The sequence below is a fragment of the Cottoperca gobio genome, chromosome 1 (assembly GCF_900634415.1).
Source record: "Cottoperca gobio chromosome 1, fCotGob3.1, whole genome shotgun sequence".
In the NCBI taxonomy this organism is placed as follows: Eukaryota; Metazoa; Chordata; class Actinopteri; order Perciformes; family Bovichtidae; genus Cottoperca; species Cottoperca gobio.
This window is the reverse complement of record NC_041355.1, coordinates 2,641,530-2,667,892: the sequence shown is the minus strand read 5'-3', so window position 1 is coordinate 2,667,892 and position 26,363 is coordinate 2,641,530. Positions and strand designations below refer to the sequence as shown.

The following is a 26,363-nucleotide window of genomic DNA, read 5'->3' as shown; positions in this document are numbered from 1 at the left end:
AGAACAGAGAATTATCAATTAAGAGTTTGGGCACTTTTTACTGTGTAAAGACAACTGACAGGCTTTGAAATGTGCACATAAGGAGAGGGCTAATTCACCTTACAATGTAGTTTCATGTGAGTAGGAATAATTATCCTACTTGGCATCATTTAGTGCCATCTTGCAGAAGCATTTTGTAAACATTGTCATTATTTTATTTTGTCTTTTTGTGAGATCAACAGCATAAGAGCTTTCCAGCCTGTAACTAAGGAACAGATGCTCAAACCTTTTTGTATTTTTGTGAAAATACTCCAGGTGGTAAAATGTATTCTGATTATCTGCCTACGGATAAAGATACTGTACATTTAGTTGACAATAATAATTAGAAGTTCATGTTTTGGTAACAGAAGTAAATTGCATGCAGAGATACATGCACACTGACATTTATTTAAGAAGAAGAAGAAAATAGATTCCTGACATATTTCCAAGTGCCCTTCCTCCTGCTTCAAGTAGGTTGTCTTAAACAAATGACTGTGTGTGACTGTGTGTGTGTGTGTGTGTGTGTGTGTGTGTGTGTGTGTGTGTGTGTGTGTGTGTGTGTGTGTGTGTGTGTGTGTGTGAAAGAGAAAGAGAGACAGCTTGAGATTTTGTATTAGTGTGTATTTGGTCTACTGGTCATAATAAAAGCTTTTTTTAAACACATCATTGTGTATAATTGAGCCACGTGTGTTGCCTTTGAATAAGCAGTCATTTCATTCATAGAGTCACTGCGGACTGTTTGGAAGAATTGTCATATTGGCCACTGGGGGGCGCCATATCTCTTTAGCCGAGCAGAGGCTTACCGTACCTTCAAATGGGTGCATATCTATTTATTCAACAGATTCAAAGTAATGCCACTGAAAGTCAGAGGGTGTATTAAGTGTAACATTATGCCAGAACATATTCCATCATGGAATAAAATAAAGAATTTGGACAAATCTCCCACAGGAGGATTGACCGGGGCAATGACCCAGTACCAGTTAGATAATCTCACTGTTGTTACACTCTGTGCATGTGACTCTCTCTCTATGTCTCTCTTATCCTCTTACAGTGGCTCTCGCCTCAAACTGTCACTCATCCTGCAGAGCAGCCGGTCTGCTGGTAACACAGTGTGACAACAGAGCGTAGAGGCAGCAGAGCCATGGCGAGTCCCGGGCAGAAAGTGGTGCTGATCACCGGCTGCTCCTCTGGAATCGGTCTGAGGATGGCTGTGATGCTGGCCAAGGATGAACAGAAGCGCTATCATGGTAGGTGCACTGAGTGTGTGTGTGTGTGTGTGTGTGTGTGTGTGTGTGTGTGTGTGTGTGTGTGTGTGAGAAAGAGAGAGAAATAATATTTAATTGCAATTTAATTTTTGCTCGCCATGGCATGTAAATAGGCTACCTTTATGTTGCCAGAGAGTTTATTTGCATGGTAAATGTTACATAATTGGTTAAACCCTTCATAAACTCACTGTCATTACCACTCCTCTACTAGCACTGTCTGTTTACACATATGGTGCTTACATCATGAGTACAGTGCACATAAGAGTCCTCATGATTATGAAGATTAAAGCCACTGTTTCTGTGCATCTGAAGTTTGCAGTGCTTTAAATATAAAAATTAATATAGCATCTGAACCACATGAGAGTAAACGAGGTTCTAATAACTGAGAATTAATAACACAACTGTCTGATAAAGGGAGACAATAGGGAACATGTAAAGCTTAACCCTGAAGAGGAAACTCTGCAGTCTTCAGTATTTCCTCTCCCCACAGGGAGGTCAGAGGTCACAGTCAACTTTCTGTGGTCCAATAATTTGTCTCATAGTAGAGGCCACATACCCGTCAAATACATAGGCTGCCAAAATGTTTGTATCTGATAACATTAACTATTTATTTTTTCTCATGGTTGTTTAGTTTGCAAGACTTTCAAGGCAAATATAGAAGCTGGACATCCGATTAACTTCCAATCAGAGACTTTCATAAGTTGCATCGTACAAACATCAGTCAATAAAAGTGTGTCACATATTTTAAACTCTGCATCACTTCTCTCAGTCACAAAGTAATAATACTAACAGTGTGACAAAAGCTGTAGACTTCAATTGATCAAGTGGTGTCACTAAGGTCTGGACAACAGATCTCAAATACTGAAGAGAATTTATGAAAGACGTGTTCCAGGAAGGCAGGAAGCAGGTCGCACCAGTCACAAATAGAGTCATCGGTGAAATACAGTTTGCCAAGTTTAAACCACAAAGAAAAGTAAGTGAATGCAGCTTCTGATGAATCCAAAGTGAGGCTTTGTGTTCCCCTCATGAGCTCCCACCGCTCATACGTTACAACCAACCCCAGATCCTTATATCGCAGCAAACCCTTATGGAAAACATGCTGCTGTTTTTAGTTTAGTTTATTTCGGTCAATTTATACAACTTAAATTCACATGTAAAAAATATCAAATAAACAATAATAAGTCCTTACTTTCGAAGTAGTGACAAACCAAAGCAAACTAATGCTGACTGAAACGGTGTAGGCTGAAGCCTTAGCGTTATTCTGCCTTGTTATTATATTACCATGCAATGATTTTGTAAAATTGCCAAAGAAATCAAGCAGACTTACAAAACGCTAATTGGTTTTCATGTCATATGGAAATGAATGGGAAACAATGGCTTCCTTCTAGCAGTAGGACAAATATATTAAAAATATCAAACTTGGAGTGCCTTGATAGCGCCGGCGTCCCAGGTTCGATTCCAGCTTTAGGGCCTTTGTTGCCTGTCACACCCCTCCCTCCCTCCCCCTCTCTCCCTCTCCCTCTCTCCCCCCTCCCCCATTTCTACATTGTCCTCTGACAAATAAAGCTATACATCATATTTATTTTAATGTTGAATTAGGTTTTGTAGATGAACAGGCTCACTCAGCCTTCCTCCTGTCGCACACATAGTTATGTCTCTGATCCCAACTTAACCTTTAGTCACTCTTAGGATAGACAATAACTAAAGCCCCACTACAGCTTTGCTTAGGTTAATTATGGCTGGCGAGAGCTATTCCTGTAGGAGGCAACGTAACTGGCTGTTCAACAGGAGCACAGCGGGTTTATAGTAAGGCTACTTAAAGTTATCTTTACTACAATGGCTATCTTTAGCACAAGCTTTACCATTGTTGGGTTACGTTAGTTATTCAGAAAGCAAATGCAGGGAAAAAAGCACACGAGTCAGGGGAAGGGATGTATGAGAACAGTTTCCTTTGTGTGTGTGTGTGTGTGTGTGTGTGTGTGTGTGTGTGTGTGTGTGTGTGTGTGTGTGTGTTTTACCCTCCATTCTCAGCTATCATCCCATGTCTCCCAGTTCTTCATGACCTTTACTCCTTCCTTTCCGTTCACTCCTGTGACAGGAAGCGTACACAAAGACAGGATCAGTACGGATGAATGTTCTCTACAAACATACATGTATGCACGCAGACAGAACATGTGTTGATGCTGCACCAGAAGTGTTTTTACTTGACAACTTGTGCAACACATATGAAGACATTGCAGTCTACTCAACATACCATGATGTTTGTGTTTATGTGTGTAACTTGCATGAGCCGACATGCAGCCTGAGCCCATGAACTCAGTTTGACTCTCCATATAGTGATATTGTATTTGTGTAACTTCATTTACCTGGGCAGGTTGCCTAATCACATTACAGCATCAGCCTCAAGGCGTAGTGACGTGGGAGTGTTACATCCATACACAATGTCCCACTTGGAAGCTGCCCATGGAAATAAAAGGAGCATAATTAAATTGCTATTGGAACACAGCGATGATGAAAAGACACACACCTGCACACAGGTCAACATGACATGAAGAAGATCTAATTGGGACTAGTGTGGCTAACAATATAGAGATTGAAAACATATTTTTGCTTTTAGTCACTTCTGTTAATACTTTTTAAATGATTCTGAATGAATCATATTGCAGTGTTTCAGTTACTAAATAAATATATTACGAGAGTTACAGATACTCGTGGAACAGACGGCAGGACTTCAGCTCTCTCTAAACATTATTCAACACATTATTCAACACTCCTCTCAATTATTTTGTCTTTCCTTCTTTTCCACCTGTTCTCAGTCATAGCAACGATGCGTGATCTGAAACGTAAAGATAAGCTGGTGGAAGCTGCCGGGGATGCGTACGAGAAAACTCTTTCTCTGGCTGTACTGGACGTCTGCCAAGATGAGTCCGTCAAACAGTGTATAAACGGCATCAAAGATCGACACGTGGATGTCCTCAGTAAGTAAATCTTGTCATTGCTACGCTGCCCTAAAACTATGTTGATACTCCGTCCTCATCCTCTTTGTTTTCCTTCTCCTGACCAGTCAATAATGCAGGTATCGGCCTCGTGGGTCCAATAGAGAGCATCCCCATCGAAGAGATGAAGAATGTGTTTGAGACCAATTTCTTTGGGGTGATCCGCATGATCAAGGAGGTGATGCCTGATATGAAGAGAAGGAAAGGAGGACATATCATCGTGGTCAGCAGTGTGATGGGACTGCAAGGTAAGCAGGCAGGATGAGTGGTGGGAGAGGAGGCGGGTGTGGGGTTACAAAGGTACGAGGAGAAATGACAGTCAGTTTGATGTATGTGTTGATGACGGACGATGGAAAGAGTGGGTGGAGAGTTGAAAGAAGGCTAATGGAGTTTAAGTATTACTGTGTGTCTTTACAAAACAGTGAACAAGAAGAACAGATCTACTGAACTGGTCATGTTGTCTGGAAGTGAAATTTAAACATTTTCTGTGTTTCTATAGGTGTGGTGTTTAATGACGTGTATGCAGCTTCCAAGTTTGCTATGGAGGGCTTCTGTGAGTGTTTGGCTGTGCAGCTCTTGAAGTTTAATGTCATGTGAGTGCCACTGATGCTACTTCCATCAATACTAAACAAACCATAGACATACATGGAGATACCAACAGAGTGGTGCAGGAATGAGGAATGAGTAGGCAGACTATACCCTCATGTTTTATCACTATTAATCTATAAATGACTTCAGCACTAGTGTTTGCCCATAGAGCTCTTCCTCCATCTACCAATGCTCTGTTGTTGAGTTCCAGTCTTCTTAGTTTCCCTCTTTGTCGTGCGTCTCTCAGATTGTCACTGATAGAGCCGGGGCCGGTGCACACAGAATTTGAGGCAAAAATGATTCAGGATGTGAAGCAGAAAGAGTTTCCTGGAGCTGATGCTGATACGGTGCATTACTTCAAGAACGTCTATCTTCCTTCTTCTATTGACATCTTTGAGACACTGGGACAAATGCCTGACGACATCGCCAGAGTAAGTTGCAGTCAGCAGTCCGTGACTCAGCCTCACTGTGTCTGCATCTGTGATGAAGTCTGACAGCTAATCTTTCTGTCTCTATTGTCCCTCCTCTCACTCTCTGCAGTGTACCAAGAAAGTGATTGAAGCAAGCAGCCCGCGTTTCCGCAATCTGACCAATCCCTTGTACACGCCCATCGTAGCGTTGAAATACGCTGATGAAACTGGAGGCCTGTCTGTCCATGCCTTCTACCACATGCTCTTTAACATGGGTCCTCTAATGCACGTCAGCATGACTGTCATGAAGTACCTCACCTGCGGATGTCTGAGGAGCAGGACAGTTTCACCAAACTAGAAACAATAGACCACAAATAAAGACCACACACTTCCTGACCTGCCATATTTCCGTATGCATTGTCTATTTTTTGTCAGATTGTACCTTAATGTATGTTTAGATACCACATGAGTCCAGTTCAGTTGAAATACTACAACAATTTAAAAAATGGTTTTAAATATTTTACACTTTCGAACACATTTGCACTAGTTTATTTTTCTAAATAAAGTGTAAATATTTATACTGACTTGTAAATACATTGTTATTCAATTTTGTTATTAATGATGGGGTTTCTTCTTCCTAAAAAATTAATAAAACAGACATCGTAAATGAAAATATCTGTATCATCTGTATAAGATTTCAAGATAGTTGTACTTAGTGGTGTGATTAACAATGGTAACTTCATGAAAATCCATACTTAATGCTCTTCCACTTAACAGATCCTGTTCTTTTTGCATGTTAGCTCATTTGCAACGCTTTAGCTAGCGTTACATTCCTGCCTGTTCCAGAATATAACGATAACCATTTCAGATTTTTTATTAAGTATTTAAACCTTTTGTAATCCAATGTGGTGCATTGGAAAATAGTTGCTACTAATGTAAGATAAATGGGTTTTTGTAAGCGCTGGGGAAAAATATTAATATATATTGTTTGGGTCAAACTGTGACAAGTTTCAAAACCTTTATACTGATTTGCTAATATTAGTGAAAATTATGATTAAGTAATATACTAAATTGGTAACTTGTAGCACACTTATGTTTATTTATAATGTTATTGATTTATTATACATAAATATTTATTAAAATAACTTCTATGTAATGTGACCCAGTGACTCAAATTTAACACGAAATTAATATTTTTTAAGGAAAATTCATGATCCGAAGCAAATTTCAATCCAAGCTTCAAACTGACTTCACCGCAGTATAACGGTTAATATCAGCTTTAAAAAGTCAAATATCCTCCTTCAAAAACAGAAATGTCGACATGTTTGTCATTCTAAACCAAGTACGATTTAAACGTGTAAGTAATAAATGAGTCTTATATGATTTCTTTGTGAATACGAAACAAACCTTTCAGTTAATTGAACGACTAAACATTTCTCCAGTTACCTGCTGCTTCCGCTGATTGGACCGATCGAGTTATCGGCGCTCAGCTGCTCGAGCCTGTTTTGAGACAGTCGCGGGAAATTGGAATGGAATCGATCCCCGAATGATCGAACACCAAAACAAACTTTCCATGGACGCACCGGCGGTGCCTCTGTAAGTCTGACACAAGTATTAACTCATAGACATTTATGGACAAGTTGTCATTTCAACGAACGAGGTGCGTTTGTGTGTCGACAACTTTGGTGTGAACTCTGTTGCTTAATATTTGGGTGTGCTTTCAGCCAAAAGCATAAAGACAGTAACGTTATGTTTAACTTTACATACTCGATCTGCTACCGCTAGCTTTCTAACTTAGCTATGTTAAGCTAACAACAACTAAACAATGTTAACCCTGCCATAGCTACATTAACTTTTAGTTGTATGTGTGGTTTTAATGTTAAGGCCCAGTGAGCAGGATGCAGAACAATGTGGAGATATGTATCGTGAGGAGCAGCTGAGGACTACACTGCACTGTGATGACAAGGAGAAGGTACTGGACACCTGTATGCACACTTAAGCTTTATCAAATGCCACTAAGACCATTTAATTCCTATTCTTTTTTTGTAGTATTAAAATAGAAAATGTACAACAACATATGGCAAGTGATACATAATTATAACCTAATAAAAGACAACAAAGAAAAAGGCTCTTCTAATAACTCTAAGGCATCAGTAATATTCACCAATAAGGGTTGTGTCTTAATACATTTACATTCACAGAAATTACGTTTTCTTATCCTGCACCATTATTACAAATGCTAATATCATTTCTGGTAAAATAGGAGTGAGAAAATATGTTTGTATACAGCCAATCAAACACATCACACTAAAAAGTATTGCTATAAAGACGGAAGAAAAATAAGGGTAGTTTTTATTTCTTAATCACAGAATATACAGCTATTATGATCAATGTTGTATAAGAATTTCTGCTGAAGGATAGATAACGTTAAATACTTTGAAGTGAACCATGACAAAAGTTTAATTATGTGTCTTCCGACTGCTGCTGACATATTAACATTTTCCCCACTCAGCTTCGTAGGAAGTTGGTACTGTTACAAAGGGAGTACCTCAAGACAGCTGAGAGACTACAGGTAAGAGTCTTTACGTCTATAAGCACAGTGTAGAAATTCTCTGTCTCACACACACACACACACACACATATCTTGGATCTGCTCACAGCGTGCTGAGCGTTTTGATGCAGTGCGGAGACATGTGAGGAGCAGGATCAGTCAGCAGGACCAGAGAGACCCAGAGGTGACATCAAACCCCCGTCTCAGCCCATCTTCATTGATTCTGAACGCCACCAATGTGTCAGCCACAAGTGTAGCTCAGCGCCAGGGACACACTGAAGGTGAGTCTGTCCTAATCAGTTGCAAAGTATTGGTGGTATTATCTTCCACAGTGCATAACTACATATTATTATTAATATTATAACTTTAAAGTTAGTGTGCCTGTGGGCTGCTGGGAGAAATCTAGGGAGGTTGTGTAAAGAGGGGAGGTAGATATTGGCAGATGAGGTTGGATATATATTTATGCACCTGTACACGTGTTTGTCAATCTTCTGCAGTTTTGACACATGAATTGCTTTCATGCCTTACCATCCCAAAACAGAAAACATCTTGTAATATGGTTGATATTACAAAGTCATCACTCTGAGAATCAGACAATGTTTGAGAATTAGAATTCACAAATGTTCTGATGTTTTACCAGGTCCAGTAGATTCTGATAACTCCAGGAGGAGCCAGGTGATCAGGTTCCTGCTCCCCTCTGATGCTGCTTGCCCAGAAAGCCAAGATCCCAGCCATGACGCAGCTAGAGGTCACAGATCCAGCCCCGCCCTGCGCCTCAGGTCTCGGCGCAGCCGCCTGCGCTGGGAAAGGAGGAGTGCTGAGGCGGGCAGGAGCACCGACGAGAACAGCGAGGAAGGACGGGAGCAGAGTGAACAGATGGAGACTGGAAGTGAAGAGAGAGTCAAAACAGAGGGAACAGAGGTTGTGAATGGAAGTGACGAGTTGTTTTCTGGAACAGACTCTGAGTCTCCGTCTCTGCTGCTTACACACTGGAACACTTGTGGACAAACTGAAACAGGAGATGTTGAAGGAGAAGAGATACGAGGAGGACAAGAACAAAGGGAAACAGAGACCGAGTTGAGAACTGAAGGGAAAAACGAACCAGAGTCAACCGCTTTGGTGCTCACATGTCGGGATCCTGTTATACACGATGAAGAAAGGGAACAGAATAGTAGAGAGCAGAGGGATGGAAGGCTGTGTGAAGACGGCAGTAATACAAACACTGAACAAAATGCAGCGGAGAAAATAGAAAGTGAAAAAAGTCCTGATGATACATCTGAAATAAAAGAAGAAACAAGTGCGATGGTTGGAGGCGATGATGTAAAGGGTGTGAGTCTCCTGGACTCCTGTACACTGGTGGAAGGACTACTTTTCCCAGCAGAGTACTACGTCCGAACCACAAGACGTATGACTTTTTCACAGAGCCAGCCTGACATGCAGGCCGTCATACTCTCCCAGCTGAGCGTGGGACGACAATGCAGGGGCCGGGGCCGCGGCAGAGGATTGAACAGACAAACGCACAACAATGTACGATCCGATCAACACACTCCGGCAGGTTTGTCCTCCCCGACATCTGCATCTGCAGGTCCCCGTCTGGAATCTCAGTCTGCTGACACATCGACTGAGCTGAACAGTCAGCGCTCCTGTGAGATTTCAGAGCAAGTCTCAGCTTGTCAGATCAACACAGATGCTTGTTCTTCTCCTATAGTCCCCGCTGCTCGTCCAGCGAGAGGTCGGAGGAAGAGAAGAGGAAGGGGCAGAGGGAGACCTCAGACCCCACGATGCTCTCTTAGTTTAGACACCTCTCATCCAGGCCTCGGACCAACGTCAGACAATCTCAGGCCCACCAGCTCCCCAGTCTGCGTCCCCTCTGCGTCCGTCCACAGCCCAGATACACAGCCTTCATCTGGAGTTGTTGGAACTCAGTCTAGCTCTGCCTCTGGACATCTGGAGAAGGTCTTTCCCATCTTTCTGAAGAACAGTGACGGGACCAACAGATCCACGCAGATGAGTAGAAGTAAGCCTTGTGTTGTGACTCTGTATATCTGTGTGTGTCAGTGAGATGAGATTAAAGAGAAGGACTACAGCTTTGTCTCGCTCCGATTAGAATAGTGATTACCCTGGTTTGTAAAGGTGGAATGATTCTCGTACATCGGGGTGGTAATTTCAGGATCTATTTTTTTACGCTTTGCGCTAATAAAAAGCAAATTATGACATGAAAGCAGAGTAAAGTGTGTATATGATTATGCAGTTTTTGCATGTGGCAAGGTAACATTTTCCTTCCCATTAAATGTAGTTTCACTTTGTGTCCTGCAGGTGCAGCAAGCTGGCGATCTCTCCTCCTGCCCTCCTCTCCACTTGCCCACACTTCTCTGCTTCCTCTCCCCTCTCTGTTCCCCTTATTCAACAACCTGATGAACTTTGACATTACCCAAGATTTCCATCTCCCGGATGACCAGTTTGCTTCGTTGAAGCTGCACAAGCTGCGGCAAGTCGCTGTGGATTCAGGAGTTGAACATTTCACATCTCCGTCTTACAACACGCGCAGGAGCACCCGGCGCTTTGACACACGCTACGGCAGCAGTGACGCTGTGGCGCCTCTTCCACTCCCGCTCAGCCTCACACCCACGATCATAAACTCACCCCATCTCACTGAAGCCAAACGAGCTGCTACACAGTCATTCACCGAAGAGACTTCTGAAGGTGTTATTATGGAAACCCCTGCAGAGCAGCAGACTGCAAGCCTTCACCCAGACTGTCAAACTCAGACCGCCGTAACAGAATCTGCGTCACTGGTTCCAGATTGTGCCGCTGAGTGTGTGGATCAGTATAAAGAGCGAGAGACAATGATTCTGAATATTGACCACCCCGTCAAACCACAGCCTCACATCAACTTTGCAGACAGACCTGCGGGCAAAGTGGATGATCATGCCATCGGGCGCTCAGGTGAACTTCAAATAAAAGAGTCTTCTGTCGTTTCATCAGAAGATCAAAGCGTTTGTCCTGGTGTAGTCCGTCCTCTGGAGGAACATGGGTCTATAATCCACCAAACCGAAGACAAAGATATCATCGAGACTCTGTCCTTTGATTGCCCTCTACAGAAAACCCCCGAGGAACCTTCTAACAGCTGCGCTGCTGTGCAGTTATGTAATGACAGTGAAGCTCCAGAAGAGTCTGCACCCGCCTCCTCGAGTCCTCGCACAGAAAGGTTTGTGGAAAATAAGTGTTTTCCGCACCGCAGCTCTCAGCTCCTGTTGAGTCCTCCTCTGGCGTCAGCATCCGGCCCCTTCATAACCCCCCACCTGCCCTCCTCTGCTCTCCTCTCCAGCCCCACACTACCATCACTAGGACTCACCCCCCACCCTGTCCCTGCTGCCCTCCCTCTGCCCTCCTCTCCCTCTGCCCCACCTCTCACCCTGCCTTCCGCTCATAGCCAGTCCATCCAGGCACTCTCCCCTCCAGCTCTCTCTCCTAGTCCATCTCTCCCTCCTCGCCAGCCCCCCACCTCCCCCGCCGGAGAGATCCAGGCTTCATCTGAGCCGTTATGTACAGATGGTCAGTCAGTGAGGGTCGAACCTCACACCTGCCCGACTGTTTCCACCATTCACCCACAGGGCTCAGGTGGGCAGGTGGAGACAGCTGAGGAGCACATGATGAGATGCACACACACTCTGAAGGTAAAAGCTTGCAACGTGCAGTTTTTAATTAAAGTCAGCAATTATTTGCAGAGTGTATCTGCAGCATCTATAAAACAGTGTGTGTGTGTGTGTGTGTGTGTGTGTTCGTGTGTGTGTGTGTGTGTTCAGGCCCCAGCAGGAGGCTGTCTGGTGGATGCATGCTGCCTGGCCGGCTCCTCAGGTGGTTTGTGTGTCGCAGCAGCTGGAAAGTGGGCCGTGTGTCTCTGGAGTCAGACTTCAGCTTCTGATTGGAGCTTGACACACACCTGGGCCTTCAATGAGGTGAGTGTGTATGACGTGCAAATGAGCATACCAGAGTCTTAATAGAAGTTAGCGCTGAAATAATAGGCTATTAGTCGATTGACAGAAAATGTACAACAAGTTCGATCATTGATTAATAGTTTTTTTGCTGGTTCTAGATTCTGTCATTATAAATTCAATATCATTTGATTTCAGATTTTTCATTTGTATGATTTATCCCTGCGTTTGCTTACAGCCAGTGATCAACGTGTTTCCTGTCCCGGATGCTGCCGGCCTGATGTGTGTGACTCTGGGTCAGCTAGAAATCAGTGAAGTCAGGTGACTACAACACACTGAATCAGACTTTTTGATGTGTTTTAACATTTAACATTTTCTGTACTCTGTAAATCTCCAAATGTGTGTTGTCCATGTGCGTAGGATGCTGTCGTGCTCCAGCCTCTCACAGGTGCTGCTCTGTGAGGGCGTCGTCCAGGCTGTCGTGGGCGTGTCCAGGTCCAGAGTGGTGACCTCCTCCCACTCAGCATCTGGATCCACCCTGCAGGTGTTCACGCTGTCAGACAGTGGCAGGTAACGCAGAGAGTTGGTGTTGTCTTTATTCTCTCTCACTGCACAGATATCTCAGTGTCTCGTGTCTCTCGCAGCACCCCGAGCTCTCAGCCTCTCGTGTCTCCTGGTGTTTGTGTCGGGGCCCTCGCTGCAGTGGGAGGACTTACCGATGCTTTGATCGGCTCCGATGAAAGTGGCCGCCTCTTTGTCTGGTAAGCAAGACTGTAACGGAGAAGTCAGCTGTGCTAGTAGCTCAAAGCAAAAGGTTCTGTAGAAATATCTGATGACCTCTAGCTTTTGTTCCCACAAAGGTTTAATGCCCTAGTTGTTCGGTGCCTTTGACTTAAGCATCTACCAGATGTAACGTTAAAAAACAATGGCATGTTAGCTTGGATTAGTTAAACTGCATTTAAAGGGCCGAGGTCCTTTTAACTGACCTTAAAGTGCAGACATTAAACACGTACAACTACATGTTTCCTCTTTGATGGGGTGTAGGGTTTGCACATCCAAAAACATTATTGTACAGTTGAATGTATTTTCTGTGTGACAGGAACTTAAAGACTGGACAGCTGCTGCAGAGAATCATCCTGGGAGATGGTTTATCACACATGGCCTGTCTCAGAGGATACTCCTACTGTGTAAGTCTACTTGCTTTGCATATAAGAGGAACTGACTAAAATTGCTTTTGATTCCATAACTTTTTTTCACTCCTCTGTGTGTGTGTGTGTGTGTGTGTTTTTGTGTGTATGTTGGTGCACAGGGAGTGTTATTTGTCCTGCTGCAGCATCAGTTGCTCAGCTCCCTGGAGGAAGAAGCAAAAGAGAAGGAAGAGGAAAGGAAGACGATCGCCCTGTTCTCGTTGGTCGCCATTAACCCTCTGAGTGGAAAATCTGTCCCGGCTACTCTGCTGTATCCGCCCAAAGGCTGGTGTGGCAGGTGGGATGAGGACTGGTGTGTGTGTGTGTGTCCCTGTGTGTGTGTGTGTGTGTGTGTGTGTATACTCCTGTAACTCACATCTGCCTCCTGTGTTCTGCAGGCTGTGTGAAGCCGACGTTAACAGCTCCAGCGTGGTGGGCCTGAGTCAGAGCGGTTGTGTGTGTGTGTGGGAGCTCGGGCACCGGGGGACCTCGCGGATGGTGTGGGCTCCCGAGAGCGAAGGCTGGCAGCTGGCTCGATGGGGCGGAGAAGGTACGCTGGTGACTGGACATCACAACGGAGACGTGACTCTACACCGCTACAGTACGAGTCAGACGTCTCTCGGCCACTAACATTAAAGACTCTCTGGTTACTTTTATCTAATAAAAACGTCCGTCTATCACTGTATGAATGTTAAGTGAAGATTTTAACCTTTTTAAAATACTTCAATGTTGCATTTGGTTCTGTGGCTTCCCTTAAAGACATGTCAGCTTGAGGTTTGTAACCTCATGGCCACCGTACCGCTGAGATAAAGACGTTAATGTACTGTGAACTGAAGCAACTCATTGGTATTTATAAAAGAACGTAACCTCAACCAGACCGAGTTGTTAGAGTGCTTCTACATTCAGCTTGTTCTTCCTACACTCATGTTTTAGTGTCACACACTGAACCTGTTTGTGTGAGAATGTTTGCTTGATGGTGGATTTTCACTTTTTATGTTTTATCACTGCTGCTGTTCTGACCTAGTCCTTACACTGTGGTTACTTGAATACATTGTTACATGTTTTATATTTATATTTAAAGAAAAAGTTTGTTCTTATCATTTACATTAAACATTTGTGAATTCTGTTGTATTATTTTGTCTCCTTTTATTTTGCTGTGGTAATAATAATAATAATAATAATAATAATAATAATAATAACAAAATGCCCTCACAACAAACACATAAAACACAATAATGTTTGAATAACCAAGCAAATCAGACAAAAACCATCTTATATTTTCCATTATATTAGTGATTACAATTTACATTTGTGAAGCAAAATGTTTTGTCAAACATGTGAATGTAAACAATCCCATTCACATGATTATATTATTAAATTAATACATAGTTTAGGTCTGCAAAGCTATTTATTCTTACAGTATTGTCCTATGTAAGAAGTGAATCTCATTGGTTTTGTTAAATATATAACATATAAGAGCATCACCTTAATACAGTTACACTTTTTGTATTTACAAACAAACTTTATGAACTCAATGTTGGCTTCAAGCTTCAATAACCTGTAATTAATGTCACGTTTTGACAAAATGACATAAAACTCAGTTCATCCTGAGACATGCATGGAGTACTTTGGTTTCCATTAATGCTTTTTGGATATGAAGAATTAATTTAAGAAAAAGTGAACTACAATGAGAAATGCATGTAATATTAATTACAGGTCAAATATTGTAAATTAAGCTGTAATGTGTGTTTGTGTCCACCAGGAGGCGCCATTCTGGTTTACTGGACATGGTTTCAGAGCTTCCTTTAGCTTCCTTCTCATTGATGCTATTAAAGACAGCTTGGAAGGTTTTCCAGCTGGATGATAATCACTTTAATGTAAAAGTCTCTCCATGGCTCCAGAGTCAAACTCCTGAGCTTCTAGGATTTGTGTAAAATATTGGGGACGTATGAAGGGCAAGATGGATGTTATGTGATCATGTGTGGGATATCCAGCGATGGCTGTAGTTTGCCTGAAGACTTATTTTATTTTTTCTGAAGGGAAAACTTCCAACGGTTCCAAGTTTTACTTATTTAAAGGGCCAGTTCCTCCAAGTGATGGTATTTAATCATGTATAGTTTTAGATTTCAACACTACCTGTAAGATTACAGATCAGTAATGTGTGAGAGCGACTGGGAAATTGGGATCGAAGCACAAGAACACATTTAGAACTTGACAAAAACATCTCACCACATGGTTCATTTCGCAGCTTTCACAGATTTGTCCAGCTGGTATGAAACTGTAGAAGTTACATTTCCATTAAGGGAATTGTCAAGCCCCATTTCCGAGGTTAAGGTTCACCAAACATCTTGTTTTTGCAAACTCAAATATCCTATGAGCATCACATGTGACTGAAACATGAAACCACATTCATTTGTCAAGTTCAAGAGAATCTTTATTTAAACTTGGGTAAAATTTAAACCATCTTTACAACAACAGGTATGCATATTCAGCAGTATGTACAAGTGTGCACAGCTTGTTGAGAAAGACAAGACATCTAAAAATAGACTTATAAAAAGAGTAAAAAGTAACTACAGGAAGAATGTGCATGATGAAGACATATTAACATGGTCCATTTCTCTACATACAACACAGATAAAAACAGACAACACTAGAGAAGTAGACCAGAGAAGCTTTTTCCATCCACACAGCCAGTCTGAGTCTCAATCCCCACCACACACACACACACACACACACACACACACACACACACACACACACACGACCACTAGGCTTTAGGTTTAAAAGCACAACTGATACGTGAACAAACTCAATCAAACGAGCGGCGAGAAATCTGGGAGGAATGTTTCAACTTCAACATGAACTTGAACATTTAACAGCCATCTTTTCCTCCAAGACTCATTCGAAGGTAAATGGTCGACTTGTCTGTAGCCGTCTTCGAGTACATCGGCAGGAACGCATTTGTCAAGATTAATCTTAGTCAAGAAAAGGGAGGAGAACATGAGTTTCTATCAACAGCAGGAGTAAAGGATAAAATCAGTGGTTGAGACGCAAATCCAACAATCATGTACAACATATAGGAGAAGAACAATCATTGGACAGCCTTGAAGATCACGCTGCGACCCTTCAATAAAACACAGGAGGATTTCAGGGTCTGCCGCGTCATCCGAGCGGCTGGCAGACAGGAAGTGGCCGTTGATTAAAGACTGAGTGATTGAAGATGTGGCGTAAGGTGGTCTAATGTGCGGCTGGGGAAGTCTTGCTGTCCAGCAGTTTCTCCACCATGAGCTTGGCGTAGCGAAGGCGGCTGGCCAGCTCCTTACTGCAGCCGAACTCCTCCATCAGAGACATCTTGTACGTGCGGAACTCGCGCTTCTCGTCGATGTAGGTCACTGCATTCATCAGCGGACACAGGATCAGCTTGGTATGGTCCTGGCAGAGAGGGGTCAATGGAAACATTCAGAACACGGCGGCATCAAAACGATTAAATCTGCGGATTATTTTCTAGTTTGGTTGATTAATTACGTCAGAAAATAACTGTACATGTGAGAAAAGAGAGATAAAATGTCCATCTTAGTTTCCTAAAAGTCTAAAAGGTGATGTTATATATTCTGTTTAATAGAATATAAAAGCAGAAGAGCAGGAACTCTCCACATTTGCATTAAAAAGCACTTTGGCGATTAAGTAAATCGATTGTTTTGTTTTTCTTTGTAACTCTAGTTCAGAATTTGTGGGCAAAACCAAAATTGTATTCAACGGCTGATGTAAGAATTAAAGAGACACTGGTGGGAGGAGAGGGCGTGCGAGTCTCACCTGGAAGAAGTTGATCTGAACGGTGCCGTTGGTGAGGTGCAGGACGATGGCGCTCTTGGTTCTGAACCACAGAGAGAGGTAAGGCAGTCGCGCCAGCTCGTCTCCGTCCCGCCGCGCCATGTTTGCACCGGCCTTCAGCAGGTGCTCGCTCATGTAGTTGCGGAAATATTTCAGCAACGTTATCTAGAAAGGGAAAGAGAGTCACGTAGGTCAGAATCCGCACCATGATATGGATCAAATAAAGAGATTTGGCTTCTTAAAAAAAACAAAAACGGACAGAGTGAGAGTGAAAGGAAGAATTATCCCTAATCGACTACTGACCTTCTTGTTGAGAGCAGAAGGGAACGAGCGCACGCTGAGGTAGGATTCAGCTGCCGTCTTGTCAATGTACTGCAGACTGTCTCCGTCGGTGTACATCATGAGCCGTGTGTAGTCGTTGAACAGCACACCCACGCTGTTGTCGCAGAGCTGGTAGCCTGAAACGCACATTTAAAACTCTTGATGAGGAAACCGGCAATTACATTTTCTAATTTAAGAATTTTTATTAACTTTTAAGTCGTCCTAAAAAAAAAAAACCTCATGTACAGTTTTAAGTTTTCGACTTAAGTCAACAATCTTTTTCACCGTGGCTCCGACCTTCATCTGTCACTACGTTCCTTTTAATCCACATTACTGTTGCTTATTTAGCAAAAATACCATTGTGTAAATATCATCTGAAAGCACTAATATCAATATTGATCGAGGCATTCGGTCTACAAATATTGTGACATTTGATTTCCTCCACATCGCCCAGCCCTACTTGATGAATGACAAAGATTCAGAACGCTTAACTAGCAGATACAGATGTTGAATCGGAGTCCAATTCTTACCTAATCCATATTTGTCTGAGTAGTCGACCCATTTGCTGATCCAGAAGATGGGAATACATGCAGGATCCTCTGCCTCTTCTGGAAACACAAAGACAGAACAAACCTCTACGTGAATGCAACGCTGACACGAGCACGAAGATTATCCAAACCTTTCAAAAAAAGGGCAACATTGTGACGAAGAGGATTTGTCGACTACACTGAAGAGTCTGCGCTCACCTTGGCAGATGACTGCCTTCTCAGAGGGCTTGGCAGCAATGATGCTGTTGAGCTGCTGCAGCAGTTCCTTCAGGTGACACTCTGCTGGCTCAGGCTCCCTACATGAAAACACGACAGTTATATACATAAAAAGGAAGTGAGACGTAAAGTAATTCTGTCACGCGCTGGCTTTTTGAACATTGTAAGCACTTCCATCTCAAACATCTCTCACCTTTGGGGCTCGTCCTTCATGTCCATCTTCTCTGAACCACCTGGAAAGAGAACACCACGTCATTAACACCACATCCTGTGCAACACATACGCTTCAGAATCATTTTAATCATCTGCAGACTTCGTTGGCAAGTTGTAGTCAGTGGTTTACTGCTGGGGCCGTTACCTTTGTTGTTAATAGCAGTCAGTGGGCGTCTCTGGTCCGGGGCTGTGGACGGGGCGATGGAGAATCGTGGGGGCACAGTGAGGCACGTAGTGGGCAGACGTACGGGGATGTAGCCGGTTGTGAAGTACTCGTCTGTCTGCAGCTCTGTGATGGTCGGCCTTTGGGTGGGATCGGCATGCAGCATGCGCTTGATGAGAGCGGACGCTAACGGGTTGATGTGCTGCACAGAGAGTTGGAAATTCAGGTTATTAATGTACTTTAAAAAAATTAATAAAAATACACACACTATATTTTGAAGGAACATTGTGTGCTACATTAGTCCAGCTCACCCAGGGGATGGTGTAGTTGTTCTTCTTGATGCGGTTGTAGGTCTCCTTCAGACAGGAGGTCTCAAATGGGGGCTTACCCACCAACAAAGTGTACCTGCGAGGACACAGTGAGGAGGTTGATCAAACTGAACCGTGGGGGATAGTGACAGCTTTGTGTCTCCCACGCATGCCAGTGTGTTCATACTTACAAAATGCACCCAAGCGACCAGATGTCCACTTCATAGCTGTGGCCTTTCTTACAAAGCACTTCAGGTGCAATGTAGTTGGGCGTTCCACACAAGGTCTTCTTCCTCTCGCCATCAAACTCGATCTTAGTGGCCAAACCAAAGTCCCCTGGAGTAGACAGACAAGCTTTAGTAAAGCAGCAGACTAAAAGGGTATTTGTTTAGGTGTAAACTTCCAGTCTGACTATTGAAAGCTGTTTGGTCCTAATGAGTAATATCTCCACCGTTCATCCAGGAAGTATGACAAATGTCTGTGAGGGCTGGGTTGTGCTTTATCCTTTATCACTGGACTAACAGGTTTATTTGGAAGTCTTGAAAAAAATGTTACCCGTGTTTAATACCCGTCTCAGGTATGACAAGGGGATTAGAGTTAAATCATTGGCAATCCAACAGTAAATTACCTATCTTGAGCTCCATGTCATCGTTGAGGAAGATGTTTCCTAGTTTCAGGTCTCTGTGGATGACTCTGTTGTTGTGCAGATAAAGGACACCCTTGAGCAGTTGAGTCATGTAGTAGCGAGCCTCTGGCTCAGTCACAGCCTTACGACGCTTGTGCAGCTCCAACAAGGACTGAAATAGGGGGGGGGGGGGGGGGGGGGTATTAGATTAAAAAAGGTGAGGAAAGTTGAAACACCAAGTCTGAAACATTATCTTGGTAGCATTTGGCGAATAATAATAATAATAATAATAATAATAATAATAATAATAATAATAATAATAATAAATAAATATAATAAATATAAATATAATATATTAATTAAACCTAATTAAAACTAAATAATTATTATTATATAATTATAGAGCGACCAGGTTGAAAACTCCCTGGACTTTTCTTAGTTTAAGAGATCACCACTCGGTGGACAACGGAAGAGACCGACGTGATAGCCGTTGGCCCCGTTATGGGTGTACAGTACAGAGCATGCATTTTTCCATGACACTCACCCTTCTCCTGCAGATTTCCAGGACAACAAAGACAAAGTCTTCATCTTCGAAAAACCCGTGGAAACCCACGACGTTTGCGTGGTTGAGACTCTTGTGAATGGCGATTTCAGATGTCATTTTCTCCCTCTGGTGTTGTTTTAGGATCAGGGACTTGGGCACGATTTTTCCGGCGAAAACCTGCTTCGTCTCCAGATCTGTGATTTCGTAGCATTTGGCGAAACCACCTTTCCCGAGGAATCTCCCCCTCGCATATCTCTTCATGGTGCGTGGATCAACCAGGACATCTGGGATTTCTTTCAGAGGAGCCGATTTCGGGTCGACATGTGCCGACGGAATCGCCGGCTTCGCGATACCTGCACTCATTTCGGATCTAAGTGCTCTTCGGCGTCTTTAAAAGAAAAGCTTAAAACTCTTTAAGCAGTTATCGATAATGTATGCAAATATGAAACTATTGTTAACCGACGATAGTTTAGCCCTGAAAGCTAGCTGGCTCCCATACACTTGTGAATTCAAATCAAAACTACGGTAACCACCTCACGCGAACGATTTTCAAACCTTTGATTCAGCGATAAAACAAAAGACATCTAGTGCATGCGAATCTAAAAGTTGTTTTAAAAACTTGAAACTAATCGCCAGACTCGTCGCTCAGTGGCTGCAGCGTTACTCCGTCCTGCCTTTTGACAACAGTCTCTGGTACAAATTTAAAAAGCTGTCTCGGTCGTTATGACGCTCTCTGATTGGTCCGCTCGATTTGAATTCCGAGGCGGCGCAGCAAAGCATTGTGGGAAGAGTAGCGCAAAAATAACCAATCACTGAACGAGAAAGTCATATTCTACGATGTGATTGGCAGAATGTCGGTTGCGGCCCTTTCGTCATTTCCTAGAAACACAGTGCTGACGGGAAATGTAGTTGGAGTGACATTTAAAACAGTTGTCCAGTTTAACAAGTTGTCATTGTGGATTTAGTGGATCCTGAAGGGTTTTTAATTATTTACTCAAGTTAAAGTTGCAATAGCACTATGTAAAAATCATCATTGGATCTATAACTAAAACCTACACATTTAACATTGTATTCGAGTAAAGCATTTCATTATGAAATGTAGCCTATTAGATGATCAAAGGTGAAAGTCTTTCCATGAGTATCTAGCCTGCTGGTTACCAGGGTTGGACTGCAACTAAGAACATTCACTCAAACTGTACGTGAGTCAGTTACAACTTTGAGATGTACTTGACTATTTCCATTTCCTGCTAGTACTTTATACTGTTACTGTTTAAGTAGAAAATATTGTGTTTTTATTTGACATTGTTTTAAAATGAGAATCTACCCAACTGTCAGTAGTTTAAAGTAGTTGAATTAAAGTAGTCAACCAACTAAGCTACAACATTTAAAATGCTGCTTACACATTATTAAACTAGTGTGATTCAAACAAATATGTAATAATTATATATAATATAAACATATCACTGACCAGCTAATCCTGCGAGTACAGTTGTTTTTACTTTTGATACTTTAAGTACATTTAACTGATGTTGCTTTCGTACTTTTGCTTATTAAACTTTGAATTTACATTGTGGTATAAGTACTTTCACCTCAATAAAAATAAATCCTTCCACCACAGTTGGCCTAACAAATACAGTGGGACATTTTGAATATAAGGCTTAGATGTTGATTTTTATTTCTCATCAGTAAGGGGCAGCATTTCACAAAATACAGTGTGAAGGTCACATGGTGTACTATTAACATTATACTATGCCTGGTGTGCCTTCTGTTTCTACTTCAGTTAGCATTATGTCTTTCAGTAGTAGCCTGCTACTATTCCTACTCATTCTGCAACTGATAACCATCATTACCTTTATCATAATAAACTACCAAACAGGGTGTTCAGACAAAAAGCTTCACAATCAGAATTCGGTTTATTGCCAACTAGGTTTTCACATACAAGGAATTTGCTTTGCTGTATTGGTGCATAAATACACACAGTACGAGAAGTTAAAATGGAAAATAAGAGCAAATAACAAATATATAATAGAAAATGTGTACCGGAAATATGAACAATATATCTATAAAAGCTGTCACGGTGAGGACCCAAATGCAGTACACTGGACAAGGTTCTAACAAAAAGAGCTTTATTTTATAAAAAGCTAGTAAAAATGTCAAAGTAACAAATAAAACTGAAGACACGAGGCGCAGAGCACGAGGAGCCACCAACAACAGGGGTGACACTTAGATGACGAACTCACAAGGAACACTGGGACAGACAGGGATATACACACACACACACACACACGAGGGAATGAGACACACCTGGGAGAAAGGCAGAAAACACAAGGGCAGGAAGTAATACCAGACATGACACAAGGGGAAGGAAGCATTTCAAAATAAAACAGGCCAAATCTCCTCCTCAGGGACCTAGAAGCCTTTTGCGCACACAGAGGTCCTTCCCAGGCTAGGCAGGTACCCAAAAATGGGTCTGGTGCTGGAGCAGGAGTAACGGTGAGCTGGCGAGTTGACTGGAAGGCAGAACGATCTGCGAGGTTGAGGAAATCCCTGATCTCCTCAGACAGAAGACTCCTCAACCAAGGCCTTTCAGCCACCTCCCCACGGGCCTGTTGGTCCTTTCTACAGGCGGCTTCCTTCCATTGACGCAAAAGACATATTAATGAGATATACACATAAAAATAATCCTCGTCATCAAGCACTGCTGGGTCCATCCTTGGTGAGTTCGTACTGTCACGGTGAGGACCCAAATGCAGTACACTGGACAAGGTTCTAACAAAAAGAGAGCTTTATTTTTATAAAAAGCTAGTAAAAATACAAAGTAACAAATAAAACGAGGAGCACGAGGAGCACGAGGAGCACGAGGAGCACGAGGAGCACGAGGAGCACGAGGAGCACGAGGAGCAACCAACAACAGGGGTGACACTTAGATGACGAACTCACAAGGAACACTGGGACAGACAGGGATATATACACACAGACACTAAACGAGGGAACGAGACACAGCTGGGAGAGAATGGCAAATACACAGGAGGAAACTAATGAAGGGAACGAGACACACCTGGGGAGAAAGGCAGAAAACACAAGGGCAGGAAGTAATACCAGACATGACACAAGGGGAAGGGAACATTTCAAAATAAAACAGGAAACAGAAACCAAGATCATAACAAAAGCTGTGCAGTTCTAGACGAATAAATGGTTATGTAAGTCCAAGATGAAACAGATAGGCGTTAATACATGTTATGTACTGTATATATTTTATATAATTGTACTATTTTTATATTTTTCTTTAATTTGATTTCTTATTGTATTACTTAGGCTAATGTGTGACATAAAATATATATATATTCTGCAGAAACTGCAGAAACTCCATGTGCTTATATTCTGTACCTGTGCAAATGGCAAATAAAGTCACTTAAATTTGATCTTATTCGACTACTTTACTGCAGCACTTACACAGTACCAGACTCCTATTCTCATTTACGTCATTCAATTTGGTGAAGGATAGCAATATGATATTTTTAACGCGTAATCTAGCAGCTACATCCTTGCCATGTCAAAATGAATGGATTTAAACAAAAAAGCAGCATTTGCATCAGCAACGCTAATAATATCTTTTTCCTTATTGATGTTTTCGTGCCCACCAGAGTTGTATTTGTTTTCAGTCTGCGATAAGTAGGAAGATAAGAGGAGAATAAGTGAATGAGGAAAGGGCGGAAGAATGAAAAGATCACCATTCATGGGCTTGTTTATCCCCTTTGTTCCACTTGACAGTGTGTGTGTGTGTGTGTGTGTGTGTGTGTGTGTGTGTGTGTGTGTGTGTGTGTGTGTGTGTGTGTGTGTGTGTGTGTGTGGCTTCATGCAAAAAGTGAAGCTATTTTTATTTATGAAGCACTAACTGATCTAAATATTATATATATATATAAATATATTATATAATAAACAACAGAAGCTGGCGTGGATATTTATTTATTGACATTCAAATGTTTTGAAATATTTTAATGGAGTAAGTTACTCTGAAGATTAAGGTTTTACATATGATAAAATTCGATGCAATGTTGTTATATTAAGCAGGTAAAATGAGCTTCACTTCAACCAGCTACAATATAAAAAGCTGTACAGTAATGTATCCATAATTATAATCAAAATATAGCCCATATAGCACTCTGACAAGGGTCGTTCTGCATTCACGTTTGCTTATGATACTTTGACAGTATATTTTCCTGCTAATACTATAAATATGTGTAAAATTCTAATAGAGAAGTTTGACTTGTTATGGAGTACTTTTACACTGTGGTATGTGTACATTTAATTTAACCCATTTGTGCCCAAAGACTCTAGTATATGATCTGATCAATCCAAAGTCTTGAAATCTGGTATGGACATATTAAAAATCACACTTTTTCAATAGTCTAAGTCAGGATTTTGGAATAATGAGGACAATTCTGACATTGTGCACATGTGTGCATAGCTTTGATTTTAAACTTGAGTCCATAGATAACAAACACTTGATTGTGCTCCTTGTTGTTTCTGAGATAGACATTTTCTTATCTTTATTTAATCTTTGGGCACTACTTATGTCAAACATAACCATGTGCCCAAAGATTAAATATAGAGCCTAAGAAAAACTCCCTTTTCAGCAAAACGGTTTGACCAAAAATGTCTTCAGAATTTAGAGAACACTTCCAAAAAATTAAAAATGTCTGTCCAAATTGTAAAATAGCCTTCCTAAATACTCACACTCTCCATGTTCATTCATTAGACGACGTCAACTCAGTTTAAGATTGAGGTGTAGTGGATTCAATCCACTGGATTGAAAATGTACGAAACAGCAGACAAACATCACAACAAATATTTTATTCACACAAGATAGAAAGTGTACACAAACATGTGAATATTTAACACGTATAAAGTGCATAACATATCAGGGGTCCCGTAATGACTACTGTCGAGACTTTCAGAGAGGGTAAAGTTTCTGGTAGTGCACGGGGGACCTTCCAACTGTGATGACCAGCAACACCTGAGCACGAGCAGTCCAGCTGCAGTCAGAGTCCATCGTCAACCAGAGAAAGTGTCGCTATGACAGGACACAGCTGTTGTGCTTCTTCAGTGGTGGTCTTTTCTTGACTGCTGGACTGGGCGCCGTGTCTCTGCGCCTCAACACCGCAGGGCTCAGCCGGTGCGGCAGGTTCACCTGTTGCAGCAGCGCGCGGAACACTCCCACCGTGTTTCCACCGGTGCGCGCAGACGCCTCCACAAAGTTGGCGTCCCACTCATCCTCCACTGTGGCCATGACACTAGCTGCCAGCAGCACGCGACCCTCAGTGTCGCTCAGATCTGCCTTGCTGCCAACTACGGTGATGGGCGCGCTCTTGTCTCCCCGCAGCTCCAGAATCTCGTCGCGGAGCCGCCGCACCTCCTCGAGGGACCCGGGGTCGTCCACCGCGTACACGAGGGCGAATGCATCACTGTGTCGGATGCTGAGCTCGCGCATAGCCGGGAAGGAGTAGCTACCGCTCGTGTCCAAGATCTCCAGGCGCATCTTCCCGGACCCTGCAGTGTCGTACTCCAGCGCGTGAAGCTCCTCGACTGTGCGCGTGTACTTGTGCTCGAAGCGGTCGTGGAGGAAACGGTGGATGAGCGCACTCTTACCGACCCCTGCTGCCCCGAGGAACACCAGCCGGACCGTGTTGGGACGCCCCGACAGAGACATGCTGAAGTGATGTGTGTGAACCGGAGCGAGCAGCGGTCCCTCCCGAGAACAGGTGACTACCGGCGGATAGTTGAACCCTGAGACCAGCGGTGACTCTCTGGTCTCCTCTTTAAACTGTTCTGGGTATTTATAGGGTGATCACCACTGCTCTCCACCAATAGGCTCTCTCTCTCTCTCTCTCTCTCTCTCTCTCTCTCTCTCTCTCTCTCTCTCTCTCTCTCTCTCTCTCTCTCTCTCTCTCTCTCCTAAATGCATTTGTCTTACTTCTATGTCAACAGTCACCTGTCAAATTAGAGGTACTTACACATGGCAACACAAGCACGTGCTGTTGTTTACAGCGCATGAGTCATGGAACTGCAACTACAGCTTCCATAGAAACTTGGAAATTATATGAAAAAGTAAACATCGTCATATTTCCGCACCATATTGTTAATAATGTGCTGAGGATAATAGGCATTCATACCTGGGGTCATATATGGATATTTGTTTAACAAATAATTTCATCATAGCCTACTCAGTGGTGAAAGATGAAAGAAAACTTATAGCCTTAAAGTAACAGCTCTCACTTAGCAGCAGTCAGTGTTATATACATATTGCAATATGTATTATTGATGCATTACTGTGTAAACAGTGTTTAGTGTTGCATCTGACATGGTGCAGATCATTCTAATAAAAGTAGTTTAATCCATAAAGCACATGTACAACTTTAATCTGCAGTAGTAATTTTGTAATTCTGCAGATTTTTCTTTTTTCTTTATTTATCCAAAATCTCTTTTTCATGAGCGACTTGGCCTTACAACACTGGTACAACAACAGGCTAAAACAACAAGGTTATAAATAAAATCATGTATAAGTTTCCAAAACAATGTTGAATATAATGGATTAGAAAAAACACTATTTTCCTTAAAATTGTACTTGTGTAAACATACTTAGT

At 42.4% G+C, this 26,363-nt stretch overlaps 5 protein-coding genes across 7 annotated transcripts in view; 2 read left to right on the top strand and 3 right to left on the bottom strand.

The window, feature by feature from the left end:
* LOC115018553 (collagen alpha-1(XI) chain-like) overlaps nucleotides 1-3,669 on the bottom strand; it is a 44,506-nt gene extending 40,837 nt beyond the window's left edge. The window contains exons 1-2 of the mRNA XM_029447810.1: nucleotides 3,650-3,669; nucleotides 3,302-3,372 (exon numbers count right to left, since the gene is read on the bottom strand). Of these exons, the coding sequence (XP_029303670.1) occupies nucleotides 3,302-3,308 (7 nt within the window). The 5' untranslated portion in view covers nucleotides 3,309-3,372; nucleotides 3,650-3,669. The remainder of the gene's footprint in view (nucleotides 1-3,301; nucleotides 3,373-3,649) is intronic.
* Nucleotides 1,134-5,847, top strand: LOC115018957 (retinol dehydrogenase 8-like). Its single transcript, XM_029448283.1, has 6 exons — nucleotides 1,134-1,265; nucleotides 4,100-4,261; nucleotides 4,348-4,527; nucleotides 4,779-4,872; nucleotides 5,115-5,298; nucleotides 5,408-5,847. The coding sequence occupies exons 1-6, from the start codon at nucleotides 1,160-1,162 to the stop codon at nucleotides 5,633-5,635; spliced, it is 954 nt and encodes a 317-aa protein (XP_029304143.1). The 5' UTR covers nucleotides 1,134-1,159; the 3' UTR covers nucleotides 5,636-5,847.
* A 952-nt stretch (nucleotides 5,848-6,799) lies between these two features.
* palb2 (partner and localizer of BRCA2) lies at nucleotides 6,800-13,938 on the top strand. Of its 3 annotated transcripts, none has more exons than XM_029435479.1 (13): nucleotides 6,800-6,873; nucleotides 7,162-7,249; nucleotides 7,790-7,849; nucleotides 7,938-8,109; nucleotides 8,469-9,845; nucleotides 10,145-11,505; nucleotides 11,635-11,787; nucleotides 12,002-12,084; nucleotides 12,184-12,333; nucleotides 12,408-12,524; nucleotides 12,863-12,950; nucleotides 13,073-13,248; nucleotides 13,349-13,938. In XM_029435479.1, the coding sequence occupies exons 1-13, from the start codon at nucleotides 6,824-6,826 to the stop codon at nucleotides 13,578-13,580; spliced, it is 4,107 nt and encodes a 1,368-aa protein (XP_029291339.1). In that variant the 5' UTR covers nucleotides 6,800-6,823; the 3' UTR covers nucleotides 13,581-13,938. The 3 variants fall into 3 exon arrangements, with proteins under 3 accessions (XP_029291339.1, XP_029291343.1, XP_029291352.1); XM_029435483.1 differs by having other exon boundaries at nucleotides 6,853-6,937; XM_029435492.1 differs by lacking the exon at nucleotides 6,800-6,873 and having other exon boundaries at nucleotides 7,154-7,249.
* Nucleotides 13,939-15,366: 1,428 nt separating this feature from the next.
* Nucleotides 15,367-20,440, bottom strand: plk1 (polo-like kinase 1 (Drosophila)). Its single transcript, XM_029443364.1, has 11 exons — nucleotides 19,720-20,440; nucleotides 19,179-19,347; nucleotides 18,742-18,886; nucleotides 18,554-18,647; nucleotides 18,225-18,444; nucleotides 18,060-18,099; nucleotides 17,849-17,946; nucleotides 17,633-17,710; nucleotides 17,085-17,239; nucleotides 16,764-16,946; nucleotides 15,367-16,382 (listed from the first exon to the last, which is right to left on the bottom strand). Exons 1-11 carry the CDS (start codon nucleotides 20,080-20,082, stop codon nucleotides 16,188-16,190), a joined length of 1,740 nt encoding a protein of 579 aa, XP_029299224.1. The 5' UTR covers nucleotides 20,083-20,440; the 3' UTR covers nucleotides 15,367-16,187.
* A 4,198-nt stretch (nucleotides 20,441-24,638) lies between these two features.
* rasd3 (RASD family member 3) lies at nucleotides 24,639-25,468 on the bottom strand. The gene has a single exon (XM_029438413.1). It carries the CDS (start codon nucleotides 25,427-25,429, stop codon nucleotides 24,794-24,796), a length of 636 nt encoding a protein of 211 aa, XP_029294273.1. The 5' UTR covers nucleotides 25,430-25,468; the 3' UTR covers nucleotides 24,639-24,793.
* Between the last annotated feature and the right edge of the window lie 895 nt (nucleotides 25,469-26,363).

Bases quoted from the DNA above. Each gene is read 5' to 3' on its own strand.
- palb2 (XM_029435479.1), top strand. From the start codon at position 6,824: ATGATCGAACACCAAAACAAACTTTCCATGGACGCACCGGCGGTGCCT. The intron at 6,874-7,161 runs GTAAGTCTGACA...TTTAATGTTAAG, and splicing joins GACGCACCGGCGGTGCCTCT to GCCCAGTGAGCAGGATGCAG. The intron at 13,249-13,348 runs GTGGGATGAGGA...TGTGTTCTGCAG, and splicing joins CCCAAAGGCTGGTGTGGCAG to GCTGTGTGAAGCCGACGTTA.
- rasd3 (XM_029438413.1), bottom strand. From the start codon at position 25,429: ATGTCTCTGTCGGGGCGTCCCAACACGGTCCGGCTGGTGTTCCTCGGG.
- plk1 (XM_029443364.1), bottom strand. From the start codon at position 20,082: ATGAGTGCAGGTATCGCGAAGCCGGCGATTCCGTCGGCACATGTCGAC. The intron at 17,947-18,059 runs GTGAGAGATGTT...GTTTTCATGTAG, and splicing joins ATGAAGGACGAGCCCCAAAG to GGAGCCTGAGCCAGCAGAGT. The intron at 17,711-17,848 runs GTGAGCGCAGAC...TTGTGTTTCCAG, and splicing joins GAAGGCAGTCATCTGCCAAG to AAGAGGCAGAGGATCCTGCA.
- LOC115018957 (XM_029448283.1), top strand. From the start codon at position 1,160: ATGGCGAGTCCCGGGCAGAAAGTGGTGCTGATCACCGGCTGCTCCTCT. The intron at 1,266-4,099 runs GTAGGTGCACTG...ACCTGTTCTCAG, and splicing joins TGAACAGAAGCGCTATCATG to TCATAGCAACGATGCGTGAT. The intron at 4,262-4,347 runs GTAAGTAAATCT...TCTCCTGACCAG, and splicing joins TCGACACGTGGATGTCCTCA to TCAATAATGCAGGTATCGGC.